The sequence below is a fragment of the Copadichromis virginalis genome, linkage group LG12 (assembly GCF_057382275.1).
Source record: "Copadichromis virginalis isolate Kocher_CV1m ecotype Utaka linkage group LG12, C_Virginalis_male_GT1.1, whole genome shotgun sequence".
NCBI classification, from domain to species: domain Eukaryota; kingdom Metazoa; phylum Chordata; class Actinopteri; order Cichliformes; family Cichlidae; genus Copadichromis; species Copadichromis virginalis.
Genome location: NC_140629.1, coordinates 29124768 through 29146468, shown reverse-complemented (window position 1 = coordinate 29146468; position 21701 = coordinate 29124768). Strand labels below are relative to the sequence as shown.

Below are 21701 nucleotides of genomic sequence, written 5' to 3'. Positions count from 1 at the left end.
CAAGATACAGAGCACAGCAGCGCATTGAACAGACACTTGTGGGCATGTGCACGTACACACTCGCACAATAGTGTGATCTGTGATGTCCGATTTATTACATCACTAAGCTTCTTTTTATCTGCTTTTTCAGTCCATTTTTTTCTGGATGCTTACGCTTACAGAAAGGCCTTACTGTGGACTAAAAAGCATTTCATAGAGGACTTTAATATGAGGCTTTTTTCTGCATTTTATAAACAAAACTGTTTCAGTGATTTTCATCATGTCGTTAAATCCATAGCTTTAGTAGTTCACCTGGCCCAAATGCAGAATTTTTCATTTTCCAAATGTTTAAATTTAATAAGCATATCTTAATCTTCTTAGCGTCAACCACATCTACAGAGGTCAAAGGTCTTGTAAGGTCACTGGGGAAATGAAGCTACAAGCAGCTGTACCTTCATGAGTGCTGGTTTGTGCAGTCGAGGGATTTTATTTAGGCCACGTAGATGTCTTCAGCTGAGCGCTCTTCAGTCTTCAGTTATTTAAAGTGACTTTACACGTTAAAGAACTGCGACTGCAGTTCTTGGTGCAGTAGTACAGGTTGCAGTCACAGTGTTAAGTTGGTGATTTGGGTATTGGATTAACGTTTTCTATGAATACTTGTATCTTTTAAACATTTGGTCACCTTTGTTTGCTTTGAATGTTCTTGAAAATTTGACACATTTTTAGACGTAAGGCGCAAGTGTGAATCTACATAGAAACTAATCAGGGACACTTTGGCGCTTATTTGTTTCATGTGTAAATCAACTTTAAGGAAACCCATTTATCTCAATCAGAACTGATTCAGCTTTCCAAATGACACGTTTCTTTTGGTGATGATGAGCCTGATGAGAACATTTACATTTCTTTCAACTCTTTCTTATCCTTGCTATCTTCTTAATTTCTGCAAGTCTTTTCTTTCTTTCTTACCTTTTCTTTCATGAAACTGCAGGTCTATATCCGAGAGGCAGGATGCGGTGCAGGAAATCCTGGAGTCGGACTCGCTGACTCTAAATTCCATTCGATCCCTGCTGTCACGTCTGCCAGACTTGGAGCGAGGCATCTGCAGCATATATCACAAAAAGGTAAAAGAACACAAATAAATAACTTGGATAATGTTTATTATATTTTATCACAATTTTTGTGGCATTGTTATTGAATCCTGTAGGATACGAGAACAGGCGGGTTTAATAAATGGATGATAGTTTTAAAATTAGCATCGTTAAATAATCATCTTTATATTGAACAAGACAACTCGGATCTTAATTTTTGCAATAATCCTCCAGCTCTAACAGCAGGGGGACAACATTTGTGAAATAATTCCTCTCGTTGGTTTGCATAGAAATGAAAGGCAAGAAGATTTTCTTCTTTCTTTCACTGACATTTTCTCTGTTTCTCTCTCTCTTTTTATGGCACGCTTGATTAACAGCAGGGAGCAGCCTCCTGTGTGGCGCTTACCTGATTGTTTGACACAGTCTCATTTCCCATCTGACCCATTTTTGAAATGTCAGAAGGCTTCATCTTCTGTGTGTGTGTGTGTGTGTGTGCGTGTGCGTGCGTGCGTGCGTGTGTGTGTGTGTGTGTGTGCGTGTGTGCGTGTGTGTGTGCGTGTGTTTGCAATAATGAAAAAAGACACTTTGTTTCTGAGCTTGATGTCTTGTTTCATGTTCAGCTTTTGGATTCCTTCATCTGTTGCTGAAAGAAAATGATCAAATGTCATTTAACGCACACATACACTCAAACACCCACGCATACACACACGCAGCAGACACACAGAGGGGCCTTAATTGTCATTTTGCCCATCTGTAGATAAATGGGCCTGTGTGTAATGGCTTGTGTCTCCACGGCTCCACTGACATAATGGGAGAGAGGGCATGCCTGTGGCCTCTAGTAGCTGCCTGTTTGGGTCCATAAAAGAGCAACACGGGGGCAGGAGCATTAAAACTGCAGCATGTGATTAATACCATAAACCACTGTCACTGTGACCTCTCATTAACCCGAGGGTCAAGACTTGGTACTATACAGTAACATTGCTAATGGCAATAGAAGGTCAGTATAATCTACATTATCACTGATTGATTACTCATTAATTCTATTTAGTCTGAAATGATTGGCACTTTTATTTTTAAAGACGCAACACTGATCTTGAAGAAATATAAGAAGTTATTGATTATAGGCTGCTTTGTTTTCTATACTGTGGATTATCAGTGATTCCCAAGACAGCTGCCGTTTACAGATAATAAAATGTATCATTTGCTTCTTAATAGATGCTAAATAGCACCAGCCAAGTCCTGTATCTACATTTCTATTTTTTTATTGTGTAATACAGCAAATATAGTATGATGCATATTGAAGGGTAGTGTTTTATTTTCTTGATGCTTTGTTGTGAAGACGTGCAGTCGGTGCTGCTTGTAGTGAGTGGTGTTTTCTCACAGCCTTTGGATGTAATATATGACTATTCTTTAAGCTCGGCTGCTGGCCAGCGCGGATAAGATTTAATGATGTAATCTTCCTGCCTTACAGAGTACCCTGATAATACAACACACTTACAAACATGAATATACAGTACTGTGCAAAAGTCTTGAGTCACGAGTGGTTTCTTTATATTTGCTTCCAAAGAGCCAGGCTGGTTTTTTGATAGTGGTCTTGAGTAATAGGTCCCCAGAGTTTCTGAAGGTCTTTTAAATTTTTACTTTGATCACGGGTTGCTTTTTCGCTCATTTTGATTCCAATCCTTAAACCTGACCATTTTATGAAGAATATTTATTAACCCTAACCCCCTAAAGATAGAAAAAAAAAAACCCCACCCAGCTCAAGTGATAAACCAATATTGCATCTATGCAACAAACACAACTTGGCAAAGGACCAATTTGAAATAGTTTTTTAGCCACTTTGGTACATACTTAGTAATGTTTTTGCTTGTTTTGTTTTTTTTGCACATCTTTCCAGTCTTCTACTCAGGAATTTTACCTCATTAGTAGCAGTCTTTCTCGCCTGGGGCTGGAACTGCAGACTTTGCTACCAGCCATGCGTTCCCAGATCAGCTCAGGGCTACTTCGAAGCCTTCTGTTGGACACTCCAGACCAGCTGATTCCAGCCCAAAGCTTCCTAAAGGTGCTCAATGAAAAGGCAGCCAAGTAAGTATCCAGCAGCACAGGTGTGGAACTGACAGAAGCATAATTTAGATTGCTTGATGTGTGTTGGGTTATTATATTTTACTTAAATGCAAAAAATATATATCTGTTAAAGAGAAAATGAATTCTCAACGGTGCAATCAGAAAAACAACACAGCATCATAAAACTGGGCTGACAAATGTAAGATATGGCACAGTGGGAGATGCCTGCTGTCACTCCATAAATGTATGACCAATAGTTGGCATACAGTATGAGAGAGGAAAAGGCCTCCTAGTGTCACATGGATAATTCTTTTCCTCAGTTTTCATCATTGAAAGGTCAAGCTGACCACAGGCTCATCTCTTAGAAAATGCGCTGCGATATATTACCAGTAACAGTCACATTTGGACTGTGTATTTGTGCAGGTCAGGGAACAAGACGGAGCTATTCTCAGATCTGTCTGGATTCCCAGTGCTGCAGGAAAGAATGGAGCAAATCCAAACTGTCCTCCGTGAGATTCAAGACCACCGCAAAGACATCCGTCTGATACTAAAGGCCCCCGCGCTCGAATATACGACTGTTTCTGGACAGGAGGTGTGTGTGTGTGTGTGTGTGTGTGTGTGTTTTGCTGGAAGTGAAAGAAAGGTGGGAGGATTGATGGCCATTTGGGTGGAAGACTCAGCAACAGTGATGGTCTGATGTCTGTGTTTTTGTGTCTGGTTGCCAGTTTTAATCAAGAGTGACACATTATTTTCCCTGTCTTCTCTGGTCTTATTTATCAGTTCTCCTCCTCTTTCTCCTCTGCCCTCAGTTTCTGATTGAGGTGAAGAACTCAGGTTCATCCATTGTTCCACCTGAATGGGTCAAAATCAGCAGGTCAGCTCACTCACCTCTGCATTACAAACAACACTTACATGTACTATTTTTTTTTTTAGCATTTATTTTTATATTCATTGTGTGATGTCAAAAATCACATCTGACTTATCTAACTTGGATTGCACAATAGAAATATTGTTGGGCAATTTTTCTAAAATAAATGCTGTAAAAAACTTTTTTTCCCATAGCACATTTAAAACTAAAGCGCATTAGACAAAAAAGAAAAAGAGTAAACAAATAACTAAACAGTGATCAGAAAAGATTGAGAAGGAGACCTTAATGATGAGGGAGTATTTGAATGCTGCACGTCGAAGACATTTGAAGGTGTGAGACCATCTAAGGCTTTAAACACAAACAGTGACACTATTTAATGGATTCTGTGATGCACAGTAGACCAGTGGAAGTCTGCTAACATCTGAGCCAACTGCTGCACTAAATGCAGAAGAGATGATTGACTAACTCCAGTACACAGTGTATTACAATAGTCCAGTTTAGATGTAACATAGGCATGTTTCCCTTAGCTCTATTGAGGAGTTAGCATATTTGAGCTTACTTTTTTTTTTTTTTTTAACTTTAGCACTACTGATTAGAGCCAGACTGATGTATTGATGGGCTCATATTATCTGATGGTATAATGGCCAATAAATGAAAATTTGAAAAGTAAAGAAGAGACGGAAAGCACACTTCAACCATGCTATGAGTGTTGTCGTTGCAAATAACTGCAGCTTCCCTGTTGGCAGTACCACAAACAACAATCAGCTGATTCAAGCAGGGTGTAAACAAAAAATTAAATAATTCAGTTTAAGAAATCAGAGCATTCTGTTTATTTTTGTGTCTTGTCTGGATTTTTAAATGACCAAATATTAGCATTAATCTTTAAAATCCTGGGTCCTGTTTAAGATCTGTTTCATTTACACTCTGCTACAATTTTTTCTTGTTTGTTTGTTTTTCGAGCAGCATATGAATAAGAAAAAAACAAACTGTTGCACTGATTTGCAAAAAGCCCAATTTTAACTAAGAGTAGTGAAAAAATGTGAAATGTTTTGTTTTTTGAAAAATGATGCTTAATTTAACACACTTGTGAAACATTCAGCCTCTCTGGGATGCTCTTTGTAACTTACCATTTGCAAATTAACTAAATTAATTTTGAGTTGGTTCACCGGGTGTGTTTCATTTGTGACCCTCCCCCAAGTCTTTAAAAAACATTTTGCCGGTGTCACATTCAAAATGAGCATTTATTACTAAATACAAATCAAGTTTCTGAGTTTAAACATCTGATATGTTGTATTTTCAGTATGTATTGGGTAATTCATTTATGAAGACTGCTTTTCAGCATGAACATGGCACGGGAAGCCCTGAATCCCTGACCTTTGCCCCCAGAGGCTGAAACATGTGGTAGCCAAAGATTCCTAGATTGTCATATTATAAACCTTTGTCATATTGTAGGTAAGTGGTTTACAAAGACCTCTGGTCCTTCAATGGGTTGCAAGATAAATGTGAGGATTTTCAAAGGTCCTGCAGCTGAATGGATTCTTTAGGGTCTGAACAGACAGATGGGATTGGCAAAAATGAATTTTTTGCTGGAATAATAAAGGTCCTTGGTGTTCAAGAAAGGTAGAGTGGTGGACAGATCAATATTATCAATAGTAAACCTATGAATTTCAGCCATCTGCAGGATGCCATTAACGATCAGCAAAGACCACCTGCAAGGAGCTTAATGGTTATGTAAATGTCATAGTCCTTTACAGAAAGACTCTGAGGGTCCCTTGAAATTCATCAGAGGGGACCGGAAGCTTTTGTAAAGGGGAGAACTGTGCTACTGTGAAATCCCAGACTCTAAAGTCACTGGGGCAGAGATAATAACCAGCGAAGAACAGCAAAAATTGGTTAACAGAGGGTGCTGGATGGAGTGGTATCCAATCAAAGAACAGGCGGGGGAATCTAGCCAAGGCACCAATAAGCAGATCAGCACTAGGGCTTCACAATTCAGTGATCAAAAGCTGAGATGTTAACTGAAGTTACCTCATACTTTTGGGGAATTTTTCTGTGGACTTACAAGACAGAAGAATACATTTTTGAAAGTTTGTGGCCCTTATATATCTTGTGTTAAAACTAACACAGCATTTCTTAAAAGAACGTTAAACCTGAAGGAGAATATCCAGCCATCAGTTTGTCCCTGATGGGATCCACTTGAGTTATGGACAGAAAGAACAGTGATCTGAAACACCTCTGAATGGCTACATTAAAAAAAAAAAAAGATTTTGGAGTAGCTTGTCAAAGTCCGGATTTTAATCTGACTAAGATGCTTTGGCATTTTAATTTATTTATTTAAAAGGGACAGCGTATATTAATAAACATATCGCTGTAAATATTCCAGAATTAGCCAGAGGCCTGTTTTTCTCCTGTAGTCCCTGGCAAGTCAAAAGCAAACAAAACACCCCATCAGACAAGAACACATAAAATTACAACAATAAAATCCACAGTACAAAGAACAATACAATAAAACAGCGCAGGACAACAAATACATATGAAAGCATACAGATCAAATATGACATATTAGCATAAAATGACTGATCACAGATCTGATTTCTCTGTAGCCATCATTTGAGATGTGTGTGATGAAAGATTGTAAATTCTCTTATTACAGCTGGCATATTATTCCAAATCTCACTACCTTTAACTGTTAACACCTGATTGCTACATATTATATGTCTAAGAGGCCTTTACTAGAGGCTCTGGTTACTCTTAATATTGATATTAAGAGTTAAGAATTCTGATATTCAATTTTAACATTAACAAACTCACCCAATGAGGGTGGAGCAAGTCCATGTTGGTTCTTATAAATAGGACAAGCAAATGTATTCATTTATTTATTTTTTAAATTTCAAACTTAAGCTATTGTATTTTTGAAGTATGAGACGATAATGGGTGGGGAAAAAGCGTTAAGATGTTTCTGCTGGTTCTAAACTAGTAATACTTACCATGGACCAATTAGTGCAACAGTATTCTATATTAAAAAAGATCATAGAGTAGAAAAACCTTATAGCTACATTTACTGGCAGTGATGATCTAATTTGCGTGAAATTGTGCAGGCTGACATTAATGTTTTTAGACCTTAAACAGGCCTTTCCTGCTCAAAAACCCTTCAGTGTGGCTGAATTCAAACAATTCTGCACAGCAAAGTGGGCCAAAATTCCTCCCCAGTGATGCAGTATATTACAAACACTTGATTGCAGATCTTGCCTTCAGGGGTGTCACAACCAGTTTTGGGGTAATTACATTTTGCTACTGGGCCAGGTAGGTTTGGATAGCCTTTTTCAATTAATAAATTAAATCATCATTTAAAAACTGCATTTTGTATTTATTTGATGATCTGAAACATGTGTGACAAGTCTGCCAAGAAAACAAAAAAAAAAGAGACCAAGAAAGGGGCAAGTACTTTTTCTCAGCACTGTCGAGCCTCACTGTAGGTTTGTGAAGTTTAGGATTTAGCAGGTGGCCTGCTAACGAATAATATGCGGTAGTATCAAGAGATCTTTCATTACAGTGTTATTACAGTACACAATACATATTGCAACACAAAATTACATTTATTTTCCATGTTTTTGCATTAAGTTTAATCTGGTCATAACCCAAGTAGATATGCAACAAGTTGTCTCTTCGTTTTAAGGGGGCACAGAATTACATACATGGTGTCCAGCAGTTATCAGCACTTGTGTAAAAGTGGTTTTAAATTAATTTCTTTTTAGTATACTACACTCCTCTTATATGCTAAAATCCAGTAGTTTAATTCTTCACTTCAGTCCATTTTTTGCCTTGCCTTCTGTACTTCACGTTTACCCCTGTCTCCTCTGCAGCACCAAGGCAGTCAGCAGGTATCACTCTCCTTTCCTGGTGGACCGCTACAAGAAGCTGCAGCAGCTCCGAGAGCAGCTGATGCTGGACTGCCAGAGGGAGTGGACCAATTTTCTGGAGTATGACACACACACACACACACACACACACACACACACACACACACACAAATGCAACTCAGCTGGGAAAAAAATCTGAAAACATGCCAGTCTGTGGTTCAGAGGTATGCCTCCACAGCTCTCAGCCTGCCAGAATTAGTCTGTTTTAGTCAAGTACACCGTCAGTGCTGTCTACTCAGAACACTTCAAAATCTCTCTTTCTCTCTCTCTACAGTCAGTTTGGGGAGCACTACCACACCATGAAAAGGGCTATTAGTCACCTAGCAACCATGGACTGTCTCTTTTCATTGGCTGAGGTGGCTAAACAAGGGGACTATTGCAGGTGATGTCCTCTCACGATGACCATAAATATTGATGCATGTGTTTGAGTATGTAAATTGGGTGTGTGCATGTGTTTTTATGTGTGGGATACACTGTATATGTGTGTGGTTCGGGGTCGTGTCGTGTCCTAAAGTCTCAGACAGGTTGTGTGTGGGTGTGTGCACCCCGCTCAGCAGTGTGCTCTGCCAGAACTCCAACATCTCTCCCACTCACTCACTCTTTGCTTCACACACACACACACACACACACACACACACACACACACACACACACACACACACCTTTATGCTGTGCTACAAATTTCTGTGTTTCAGGATTGCTTCTTCTCATATACTGCTACCTCCTGCCCTCTTTCCATTGTATTTGCATGTCCTACTTGTAATTAGTTTCTTTGACTGGAAATGTTACGGTTTGTGTGTTAAAGTGGATATTGTTGGCTTTTTTAACCCATTCAACCAAGAAATCCTCTAATCCAACTTGAAAGAGACTCTATTAACCGAGAAAATGAGATTTTGCCTGTACCCATCAGAGACCCATCTTTTGTAGCACTGCTAGCATAGTCCTCATCAATATTTCATTTGGTCTGAACATCTTCCTCTTCCGTCAGATTATGGCGCCCATCTGAGGGCAATCTGTGTTATCCTTTCAGGACCTGTAATAGCAATTCTTTGTTTTTATTCTATGGGTGATGTTGAGACAGGCAGTTCTCCTCTACTTTTCCATGTGTGAGCATTTGTTTGGAGGGAACAACGTGATTGCTAGGATGTCATTCTTGGTAATGCGCCAGATTCAGACCGTATAGAAGGATGCACTTCACATTGCTGTTGTAGAGTCTTATACTATGTCTTCTCTTTGAAATGCTTGGATTTCTAGATGGAGCAGAGCACTGCTGAAAGCACCCTGTGTCTTATTGTGCTATTAACGTTTGTTGAGTGAACATGCCAAGACCTAAAGAGGTCTTTAAGGTTATTTAGAGTAAAGAATGTGGCTGTCAATGAGTCTGGCAAGCGATTTTCTGTGGAACTGGCTGCCCCAGCAAATTGAGCCAAAAAGCAGACTGTTTGATACAAAAAGAACCCCAAAACGTAATCAGCGGAAATTAACTCTTGCAGCTGGTTGGTGTCAGTGCATGTGTAAGAGAGGGACTGCACAAGCTGGACAAATGCAATGTGCACGGGAGATCTGCCAGGAAAAAGTATTTGCTGTCCAGAAATAACATTTGAGAAAAACTGCAATTGAACTATCAACATATAAGCAAAGCAACAGGACTTTTGGAATAAAGTGCTCTGAACTAATGAATGGAAGATGAAGAGAACAAGAATGATAAAGGGTCGTTGTAACATGAGATATGTTTGGCACAGACCACATAACGTTTCAGGAAAATGGTCCCATACCAGCTATGATGCACTGTGGGTTGAATGTTATGTTTTGGTTTTGCTTCACTGTCTCAGACTCTGCAGCTTGCAGTCATTGATTCAGCTATGAATTATGCATAATTTCCAAGTGCTTTGAGATAATGAGAGGCCATCTGTCCAAGAGCTGAAGTTGAACAGGAAGTGAACATATCAGCGTTGTAATAACCCTAAGAACACTAATCTACCTCTAGGAGGGAAAAAATGGCTTGATCCACATTGAAGTGTTTTGGGAGGATTTGTCGATGCAAGAAAATGCAAACATCTTCCAGCTGAGGTCAATGAGTGGTGGACAATTATGCAAATAGCCAGCAAGAAGTTATTTGTGCTGAAGGAAAAATTCTAGTTTTTGAGCTCAAAATGTACTCAGTCTTTCAACATAAGAATATCCACATATCCGTGATATGTGGATATTTTCTATTGAATAAATGACAAAAAGAAGCAGTTTTACTCTTGGTAAAGCAGATCTTCCCAAGTTTTCCCAAATGATGATCATTTTTGTTTTATTTATAGTTTTTAAAATAAATAATTAGCGATGGGTATCGTTTAGGTTTTATCCGATACCGGTGCCAAATCGGTACTTTTGAAACGGTGCCGGTGCTTAAACGGTGCTCAAACCGGTGCTTAAAGAATGGAGAACACAAAATTGGTCCAAAAACCTCTCAGCTGTTTTTTTTGTAAAAAGATAACAATGTTAGCCTTTTCTGCAGCTATGGGGCATATATGGTATCACTCTTGGCTGGGAGCAGTGCTTAAACAATGGAAAAAACACAAACTTTGTCCAAAAACTTCTCATGTTCAACTGTTTTCCACTTTTTCTTTGGTCATTTTAGCCTTTTTGGCCAGGGTGAAGGGAGTATCTGCCATCAAACAAGAAGACAGCCGCATGTAGCTATGATGATGTTTGCTAGTTCACCTTACGTGCATTAATGTAATAACGTGGTTAGCCTACTCAACGTAAATTACACACGAACAACATTAAGCTACTCACGCAGAGAAGAACGGCTGCTGCTGCATCATCATCCTCATCATTTCTGCTACACTGGCAGGGCTAGGGGCCAGGACTCTCCTCTTCGTGTTTTTGGGGGATGTTGCTAACTCCGGGTCCGATAACAGGCACAACACCCGCAGTAGATGTGCTCGGTGTGAGGTCTCGCAGCAAGCTATCAAATACAGCGCATTTCTGGGCTTTTAAAAAAACGCTATGTGTCGCCAGGTGTTTCATCGGATTCGAGGTGCTACCTCCTTTGACAGTATCACAGTATCACCTTAAAGCACTTGTTGCAGGCTGCTGAGTTTGCATCTTTTGCTGTGAAGTACAGCCAGACTTTGACCGCTTCGCCTTGGGCATTTTTAATCTGTAGCTCTGCTCTAAAAGAACGTACGTACCTGGCCCCACCTACTATCCTCGGAAACGTAAAATGATTGGCTAGAATCTAAAGTGTATCACAGCTCAGGAAAATAAAGCACCGAAATGTGCGCTGCTTTTCGGTCTGGTTACTACCGTTTATGTCAGAACCGGTGCCATCATGGCACCGGACACCGGTACCCATCCCTATAAATATTACAGTCAACATAATTAAGTGTTGTATTGATTTCCACTGCAATCCTAGATAGTAGAATATATTTACACAGTAACAATATTCTACTTTTTTAATTTTATTTTTAATTATACCAATTTGCCTTAAAGAAATCTTTGTCAGTACAGCTTAACATTTACTCTGTACATATTTGTCTTCACACTCTGTGTGGGTGTGTGTTCACACGCCTAACTGACTGTTCTGTTTTTAGGCCAGAGGTGTGTGACAATAAGCACCAGATTACGATCAGGGATGGCAGGCATCCTGCTATTGATTTACTGATGGGAGAGCACAACCAGTATGTGCCCAACCACACTGAACTACAGGTAAACACACACACACACACACACACACACACACACACACACACACATACACACACACAGGCTCATTCAGAGAACTTTGAAGAAAAAAAAAAGCCAAGCCAAAACATACACAGACATTTGCCTGCTCGCTAACGCACTGAGAGCGTGCTGAAACAAAACTGCAAAGGCACACAGACTTTGTCTTACACATGAATACTGTTAAGGTTCAAAATTGAGGAGGGAGAGTACAAACCACCCTTGGTCCAGAAGCTCTTGGTCCAACAATGATTTTAATGAACACACGTGTGGGAAGACACTCTGTACGCAGACAGCCAGTAGTCCTCGACTTAATCAAAACATGAACAGATATTTTATAGCATCAGGGTTTGATTTACTGACGCCCCTTCATGCGTCACAGATACATTTTATACATAGATCAGATCAACACTACAATGACTTTTCACCCAGAAGATCATCTTCTATTTTCATGGCTGGTACTTTCCGTTCTTATCTTAAAGTGAATTGTTCCTCTTTCTTGTCGAGACATAACTAATCTCTCCTCTAAATAAATCTAACTAATGTGTGTGTATGTGTTGACCTCACATGCTCTTTGTGTCACCTCTTCACCTCCAACCTGCTGTGTCTCGTCCTCAAATGCTCTTTCTCAATTCACCTGTTGCACTTCTGACCTTTCACTAGACCAGAAGCTCACTGAGACTATGTGTATGTCTTCTACTAAATAAATGTTTTAACCAAGAACCTCTACTAAAACCTTAATATAAAATGATCTGATATATAAGTGTTTTGTAAGCATGTATTGCAATTCCTTCTATGGCTCCAAGTCACTTGCACAATAGATTGTCCGAACATCGCGCCGAACAAAGCTTCCGACCCCCAATTAATTGACCGAGCTCCAACTCTTTAATAAGCACAGATATGCATTGTGTATAAAATAGTCATAACTGCTTAAGGCCTTCTTAAAGCTATCTGTTACATTGTTAAAGCCTCGTCTTAGCCTGCTGCTCAAAATAACTTCCACTTCTGCAAAACTCTCCAAGCCTGTTTCCTGTCCTGTTACTTTTAGCCTTTCTGAAAGACACACTGTTTAAACCTCTAAACACAATATAAACTCCAGATTATATTATTAATGCAATGGTAATGATGACAATTATTTAACAATAGCAGTAAAATAATTTCCCTGCTCCACAATACGCACATAGACTTACACGAAACCACACAGATACATGCATACACACACATGCTTCCTAGCTCAGCGCTGGAGTGGGTGTAGGTTAATCTTGTAACAGAAGCACAAGCCAATAGGAAGAGAAGCCAAGCTTTCAGTCCACCCACAGCTTCAGCTGTGCAGGACAGCATGCAAATATCTTTTTCTGTCTCTCTTCTCGTTTGCCTTCTGTCTATGTCACAGCTATTATCCTCTTCTCTCTCCCTCCTTTTAGGGTGATGGCAGGAGAACAATGATAATCACTGGGCCTAATATGGGGGGTAAGAGCTCCTACATTCGCCAGGTAGCTCTTATCTGTGTAATGGCTCAGATGGGCTCATACGTCCCAGCCACAGCGGCCTGTGTGGGCATCCTGGATGGCATTTACACCAGGTACGAGTACAAGCAAAAACTTGTCTGTGGACATATTTTGTCAACCATGTAGCATCACAGTCACTTTGCAGGTGTGTAGTTGGGATCCAAAGGTGAGCCAATTTAAAGGCGCCTGCAATCTGACAACTTGGTACTAAGTAAAGGGAGCTGAAAGTCTTAGTTTTTTCCACATTTTGGGAGTCTGACGTTACAGACAAGTCAAAGGCGCAAGAGTATAATATAAGTATAAAAGCAATCATTTGATTCAGCTTTGAAGGAAAATGAACACAGCTTGATTTTTTTTGTTTTTTAAGCAGCATCTCAGTGACATCAGTGGATCGACGTTTGTTTTCCTCGTAAGCGTGTTAAAGATGGAAAAACCGTATAGACTGGCACATTAAAGCGGGTTAGTAAATATACATGTGTAATACCAAGTCTGCTATATAAAATCACACAAGACTATTACAGGGCGGTGTTTTTTTGGGTTGCTCTTGCTTTGCCTCTGTTGACAGTGAGATTAGGACAATGATCCTGAAAGCTCTCACTGAGCACAGTTTCACTTCTGAACGCTTTGTTAGTACAATTAAACCAAACAGGTAGAGGTTACTGTGGAGACGACTTGACAAAAAAAAAAAAAAAAAAAATCGAACTGTTACCCTAAAAGCGTGTGAGCTACTGTGTGTCACCTTCATTGTCTGTGAAACAGTCAAGTTTATTCATAGGCCAGACAATCACACTTATCCCTTCTAATCCTTTTTTTTTTGTTCCTCACTGCACAGGAGGAAGTGTGTAAGGGGGGAACAGATGAACTACAGTTGTATGACAATGCCGGGTCTATTGTTCCATCAGTGGTGTATAGTAGAAACTCTCGGCAATAAGGTTTTGTTGGAGACCTTTTTTTTGTGCTGTGATTATTCTTATTATGAGGAAAGTAGCAGTGAGCTCTGCGTCTAATATTTAGTCCTGACTACATGTTTAAATGAAATAGAGGCCAAATCGCAGTCTGCGTTATTCTGCCTGTGCTGCGCTATGTGATTAGACCTAATGGCTTGCAGATGTGTCTAATTGTCTTTTTTGCGGCTTTAAGCATGTTCTTAAGTATTAACCCAGCGGGTGCCAGAGACAGCAAGTGTGCATGTGTGTGTGTGGATGTGCACTCTTAATTATATCCTTGGGAGAAACAGTCTGGGGGTTTTAGGTTTCACATTAGCCTAACAAGGTGATTTTGACTGGTCATTACATCAGTAAGCGGACAGTTTAGTTATCATTTCCTGGGTTTACAGTTATCACAGCGACGGATTTGGTGAATGGACAAAAGGACCTGAACTGATACACCTGGTGGTTTATGTACAGGTTGCCATTCCATGAACTAAAAACAAAAAAGATGGCCGTTTGATTAATGCCCTCTGATGACCCTTTGCATGGCTTTCAAGAACACCAGTTTTATTTTTGTTTTTTAGATACCTTGTGCACCATAAATTTTATTAGCCCTCAACTGTAAAAGGCTGATGGCAAGTGCACAACATGGACACCAAAGTTTGTGAATGCAATAACTCTAGAACAAAGTGACAAAGGGCTTTCAAATTGTTGTCACAATTGTATCAACTACAAATCTTGGGCGTGTTCGAATCTTAACAACCTCAGCCTCAGGGTCAAGTGAGGTCAAATTTTCTGAAAATCTTGCGAATCTGATGACTCAAGAACAAAGTGATACAATACATGTATTAAGTAGGAGGCCGAGGGGTACCAAAGGACACCTCCAGTATATTTTATGTTCTGTGGCAATATTCTGTGATCAACCTAGACTTTGTAACAATTCAACTTTTTTTCCATGTGAGCAGCTCTATGAACGAACTTGCATGCATAACATGGTCTCTGCACTTTTACAGCACTAATCATGCTACAGATTTTTTAATCATTACAGTTAATTTTTTAAAACTATATCCTGGCTTGCATTTTACTTAAAAAAAACAACAACAAATGAACAAAACCAATAAAAGCCAATTTTTTAGAGTTAGAAATAATCGTTATGTCTCATATACTGGGCCTTTGTGACATTTGTGACATTGTTGCCAACTGTGAAGTGCCCTCTGGTGGACAAACTTTGTAACAGCAGCACTCATAACATGCTTGAAGGGTGTTTCTGCCATCTCTTCTTTACTTTTTGAAATGTAGAATTTATCGGTTGTTAAAAACCCGCCAAAATCTTGACAAACGGCTTATCTGTTGATATATTGGGTGTGTCGGTGTATCAGTCAAGCTCATAGTATGTTTAATATTAGCATCTACCTCTATAACACATTGTAATGTATATGACAAAAAAATAAGGAAAAGTATAATGGGCCCATTTGAAAGGCACAACAAATATTTTTAGGGCTGAAATGGGAAAGCCCGAGTTTTGGGTTACATATGATGCTTGTTTACGGATATAAGACTTTTAAACAAAGGTCAGTTAACGTCAGCTTTAGAAGAGCCAGTGAAGGTCTATATATAATAAATTAGTACAGAGCTGTGCATGTGTTTGACCGTGTGTGCCTCTGGTGTTTAGTGAGGTATTTGATCAGGGTTGGAGGTTAATATACTCTCCCTGATTCAAACAATACAACTAAGAGCTAATTAAGGTCCACAGTGAAAGCGCACCCACATTGTATAATCCATCCTCTCCTCACCTCCTATGTAACCTCTGTCGTCCTATCAGTTTCTAATTGGACTACTCGGCCTCTCTGTCAGAGAGTTGAAGTTGCTGAGGAGAATCTGTCTTATAATAAATACTCAATCAATTCCCACTCCTGTGTCAAGCATAATAGGTGCAGCACTGGGAATTGCTTCATCTTTTGTGTGTGTGAGAGATATTATGCATTTATGAGTGTGAAAGCGAGCCAGGCAAGAGCAGAGCTTGAAAGTTTTACTTGAGTGACATAAGCAGACTTGTGGGTTGGGGATAATGAGATGGTGCATAGGTGTCTAATGGGATATCCTGTCTGAACTGATCGGGGTGATTGATTATCAATGAGGAGAAGGAGAATAATCGGGATACTGCTTTAAAGCTGTGTGCTGCCTCACAAGAGTCTTGTTTGAATTTTTCTGCCCACTCCACTAAATCTGTGTGTGTTTTTGTTCTTTTGCAGACTTTGGTAGAGCGACTTTAGCTGCCTGGAGTGTGTGTCTGTCTGCGTGTGGGTGCGCGCGCATTTGTTTCCAAGTGGCTGGCAGATGCATGTGTGTGTATTCGTGTATGCAGCTGCTGTGTGTGTTTTCTTGTTGGTTTTTAGTCCTGAAGGTTATAGAGCACATTCATCCATCCCTTCATGGTTGTTATGGAAACAGCAAGAGGAAGCTGAATGTAAAACTGTATTTTGAAAAGACCTTTAATCGACCATGGACTCCTAGCAGTGATTATACCGTGCTTTACACAAGTCTTTCTTACGCTCCCCTCCCTTCTGAAAGCGCAGCTTTTCTGCATTTTTCTTTTTTGGGTCCAGAAATGTGGATATCATCCTCACAAGGCCTCACAAACGGCACAGAGTGTTTTGCTGTGCAACATCAGCACCTTTGTGGGTGTACACATGTTGATCTTGTGGAAAGATGCTGTATCCTGCATCGACTCATCTGTTCCTATGAGTTTTTAATAGTGCTGCAGTGTCAGAGAGTCTGTGCCATCTTGTAGGCGGTATACAGAGCTGGTTAGGCCTTTTGTTTTCTATAAACCTGGAAGGTTTAAATCACACAGGATTAAATTCTGCAGAAATCCATGTAGCAGGATAGTAAGGCGAACACTGAGAATAACCTGAAATAATTTACAAAATATTAAGCGTTAAGATACTTATATCAGGGTTTTTAAAAAAAAAAAAAAAAATTGATTAAAAACATGTGTTGTTATATATTTTTTTCCTTGCGGGGATCCCATTGGCTTACACAGAGTGGCTGCGTCTTCTGAAGTCCACATATGCAGTTAGTTCTTCAACGATGACACATTTGTCCTTGTAGTTTTGCCCCTGTACACCATCACAGTGGATTTTAAATCAGACAAACAAGGAATGATTGAAGTGTAGGTCTTTAGGTTTAATCCAAGGAGATTTAAAAAAAAAAAGAAAAAAAGTTGCATCAACTGTTTCAGTCGCAAACTGAATTTCAGCCATTTTTATACACAGTCCACCTTTTTCAGGGGCTCAAAAGCAATTTAATGATTGATTGACAAGCATTTTGATGGACACCTGAAGTTTATTCCTTCATTATTCCATGAAAAAAAAGATATTTATTGGATTCCAAGTGTTGAACATAAATTTTGCAGCTTTTCAGTGGACTCCTCAATAATTGATGAGTTGATGTTTATTCAAGTGAGGAAGGCAATCCTTTGGGTGAAACACCAATATAAACTTATTAGAGCGATGCAAAAACGTTAAGATTTGCCAAAACTTCTGTCTGGTGCATTATAATGAAAAGGGAGTGCATTCAGGTAATGTAAATACTTGGCAGAAAGGTACAAACCACTGGTTCACCTCAAAAACAAGAAGACCAGAATAGACTAGAAAACATGAAATATTTGATCAAATCAAACTACAATAAACGTATTTCTGAATTATGAGAAAAGCATAAAAAACAGAAACGCATCATGATCCAAAACCGTATCACATCATCTGTCAGGCATGATGGAGTTAATGTTATGGCATGGGCATGTGTGGCTGACAGTAGGCCTGTGTCACTAGTGTTTATATATGATGTGACTGCTGATAAGAAGTAGCAGGATGAATTCTAAAATGCACAGGACTGTACTTTCTGCTCAGATTCAGTCCAATGCTACAAAATTGTTGGGGCAGAGCTTCCCAGTGCAAATGATAATGACCCAAAGCATACTGAAAAAGTAACCCAAGAATTTCTCCGGGTAAGAATATGTCAGCGAGGAGTTATCGTCATTATATGATTATGTCAGACACACACTTCTGGCTGTGAAAAGCCTCATTCACCCACTATTCAAATCCTCTGTTTTCAAGGGGCAGCCAATCATCATGCAGTGACAGAAAGATAATCATGTTGTTGCAAAGTGAATCCTCCTAATAAGTTGCATTTAAAATTTAGATGTTTGTCATTTTCAGTGGCAGGGAGGCAGCTCCATGGATCCAACTGTTTTGTGGGTGCAGTCTGTTCCTATCTGTTTTTTGATCAGTCGTAGGAAAGGAAGGCTCAAACAAATATGTGAGTCATTTCTTTCCCTGCTTTCATTGGTACTGCTGCTAGAATTCAATGACATATCAATGTTCTTGATTTGTGCTTGTCAGGAAGTATTCAGACATTCTGATAATTTTTTAAAATAACATTAAAAAAAACCAACTACCACATGCATTTGTAGGATTACTGCTGGGATTACTAATACTCCAATTTTGAGAAGTATTGTATAATAGAAGATTGTAATAGTCATGCAAAATACACTTGGGCTTTCATTTTCTTCCTGGAAAACTACACATGCTGATAATGCTTCACTGCTTCTTTTAAAATATGGGATGATTTTATTTTTTTATTTTTTTGAAAGAAATCTTAACTAAAGACAGATCCACGAGTGTCAGAAAAACACTTGAATCTAGCTCAACATGTTTACTTGAAAGGTGTGAGGTGAAAATAAATGGAGTCTATTTCCAGGATCAGTGTGTTTGGCTAGAAAGGAGGATTCAATCAGACCAGCAGGACACCCAGCTGGTGGAGTGTTGCTGTGTTCATCTGTGGACAGAGTGAGTGTGTAAACTGCTCTGCCCTATGCATTATACATCTGGTGTCATTTCCTCTGAGTTTTAATCATGCATGCAGATACAACCTTTATTTTAGAGCCTATCTGTTAGTGGATTTTGGGGGGAAAGTTAGGATATTGATGTTCTGCCAGTTTTTGTTTTAACATAGTTGTGATCAAAAAGTTGTGGCATTCTGCCTATAAAAAATACCTGAATTAAGTTAGGTCAGTCTCCCCTTCAAGGTTTTTTTCTCTTGCAACTTATGGACTTCTTCAACTTCTACTTCCCACTTCTCACAGATTCACTATTGCTTGGTGAATCGTTTGCAGACAAATTTGTGTCTTCCATGCAAACTACAACTGACCGCAGTAACTTCCTGGTGACCAAAGTAATTGGAAGGATGTTATCGGTACAGCACCATGTGTCTCTGAGCAACCAGTCTTGCAATACAGACTGCACTGCCAGCAATTTAGTTATATGACAATAGTGAGAATATTGCAAGTAACATAGTCAGAGTCATACTTTTCTGTAACGAACACCCGATATACCTCAAGCATCTTTTTAATTCATTATATTCCTTTAAAAATGGTTTTCATAATGCTGTACATGGGAAAACATATGTGCCAGTCTCAGGCTAGCTGTGATGATAATGGACATTTAATTCATCACTTGGGATCTAATAAACTGGCTAATAAAATGCAGCAACATGTCTGCCACACCTCTCATCCACAGGGTGCGTGGTGTAACCATGGCAACACAGGTGTTAGATGCTCTTGTTGGAGTTTCATTCATAGACACAGCAGAACAGGAAGAGACAGATTTAGTGGTGAGAAACACCGACTGCCAGAGAGATGTGGCATCTGTGATCCAGCTGGAGTCGAGTTTCTATCAGATGAGTCAATGATCTGTCTGTCAGTCTGTGTGAAAGCAAGAGCTCTCAAATTGGCCTTGTAGCTTGTGAAGAATTCAACACGTTGTCATAGCATTTCCAATCAGTACATTTCTATTATTGTGGAAATATAGGTGGTCTTGTTGCATGCTGAGTTCGCGTCACTGATATATTCTTCAGTCTTTTCTAATAAATTGTTGTAATATAACAAGAACATTTTGGTATTGTGATTTCAAATGTTTGTACTTTTTTCTGTCAGGTTTGCTGAAATGACTGGTTTTTGTTTCTAAGTGGTCATACTGGTCATACTGGTCATCTCTTCTCAAGCTGATGGATGCAACCTTTTTCCCCTCTTCAGAAAACAGGAGAAGTGACTGTCACAGAGATATTAAAAAGTGTGTTATTATAGTCTTTAATCTTTTATAGGTGCAGCAGCCCATCCACTAAATGCTTTTAACAATGATAAGAGTTGATTATGACTCATTTAAATGTGAGTAATGTTGAAGCAAACCTTAGAGTTAGTTTTAATATCTGTGTGGCCATAATGTGTGAATAAATGAGATTAAAGAATTCATTTAAATCCTTTACACCATCAGCCACGTCTTAAAACGGGTTGATTTCTTTCTTCTTCTGTTCAATTTCAGAAAAGGAGCCCCCCACTGTTGTTCTCCTGCATTTTTCACACCCATCATTTCAATCTCTTGTTCTTTTTTTCAGTGCAGAAATGTTTCTCCTAGAATAAGACTGTGTAGGAGCAGGTTCACTGTGAGAAAAATGGCAGATTCTTTGTTTGTTTGTGGGTGTTTGTGGGATTTCTGGAAGAACAACAGCAGTTTGCAGTCCATAATTGTGGATTGCATTAGTGGCATCAGTATTTTTTTTTGGTTTTTTATTATTGCAACTTGAGTTTGAGTCTTTTGTTTTCTGTTTTTAAACACATCTGTCTTTTAATGCTTTCTTCCATGACCTCAACATATGGTTAAGTCCATAGCTTACCTGAAAAAGACATGTTTTTATTAATTATTTGTTAGCAGGCTGACTCAATAATAATTTAAAAAAATCATTAACATTTGGAGGCTCATAGTGCTTACTTGGGCATTTCACATCACAAGCTAGTGTACTCCCAGTGCTAATCCCAAGCCTGGATAAATGGGAGCATTACATCAGGAAGGGGAAAAGTTAGTGCCAGATCAAACATGTGCAGCCATCCACTGTGGTGACCCAATGGGAAATGAGAAAACGGCCAAAAGTTTAAAAAAAAAAGAAAAAAAAAGGTTCACAGTACACTATGCAGTCCTATGGAAAACTAAGAACATCCCACCTTTAGCTTAAACAGGTAATCACTTTCTGTATAGCTTTATCGGTGTCTTACATCATCGTGGAGTAATTTGGTCCACTCTTTTTTTTTTTTTCTTTTTCTTTTTTTTTTACAATGTTGCTTCACTTCATTGACATCATTCATTTACACTTAGTGGTTTTAAGGTCCCGCTACAGCATTTCCATTGAACTGAAGTCTGGATTTTGACTGGACCATCGTGGCACCTTTGCTGCTCTGCTTTGAATTGTTTGAGTCTGTTTTGATGTGTGGTGTTTGGTTTTTGCTAAATATGGCGTCATGTAAAAACTGCCTTTCGCAAAGGTGGTCAGTGATGATTACTTTGAGTACTTTTGATTAGCAGCACAGTGCTCTTAATTATCCTCTTAACTCCTATGGAAATGGTAAAGGTTTACTTAGTTTTCACATGACTCTCAAACTGTCCATCACTATAATGCAATGCTATCACCACAAAGTTTCCACAAGTAAACATGTAATTTTTTATTTGGTTTTGGTTGGCCGGGAGTCCCTGGCATTTAACCAGTAATTTATTGTGTAGTCTGCAACGTCGTACCACAAAAAT

General features: G+C 39.2%; 1 protein-coding gene across 2 annotated transcripts in view; it reads left to right on the top strand.

Annotated features, from left to right (window-relative positions):
• The window catches only part of msh3 (mutS homolog 3 (E. coli)), a 58626-nt gene that overhangs the window by 16717 nt on the left and 20208 nt on the right, over nucleotides 1-21701 (top strand). For both annotated transcript variants that reach the window (XM_085475858.1, XM_085475857.1), the window contains exons 13-20: nucleotides 968-1100; nucleotides 2965-3152; nucleotides 3555-3723; nucleotides 3941-4005; nucleotides 7863-7979; nucleotides 8194-8301; nucleotides 11504-11618; nucleotides 13058-13215. In XM_085475858.1, the coding sequence (XP_085331984.1) occupies nucleotides 968-1100; nucleotides 2965-3152; nucleotides 3555-3723; nucleotides 3941-4005; nucleotides 7863-7979; nucleotides 8194-8301; nucleotides 11504-11618; nucleotides 13058-13215 (1053 nt within the window). The remainder of the gene's footprint in view (nucleotides 1-967; nucleotides 1101-2964; nucleotides 3153-3554; nucleotides 3724-3940; nucleotides 4006-7862; nucleotides 7980-8193; nucleotides 8302-11503; nucleotides 11619-13057; nucleotides 13216-21701) is intronic.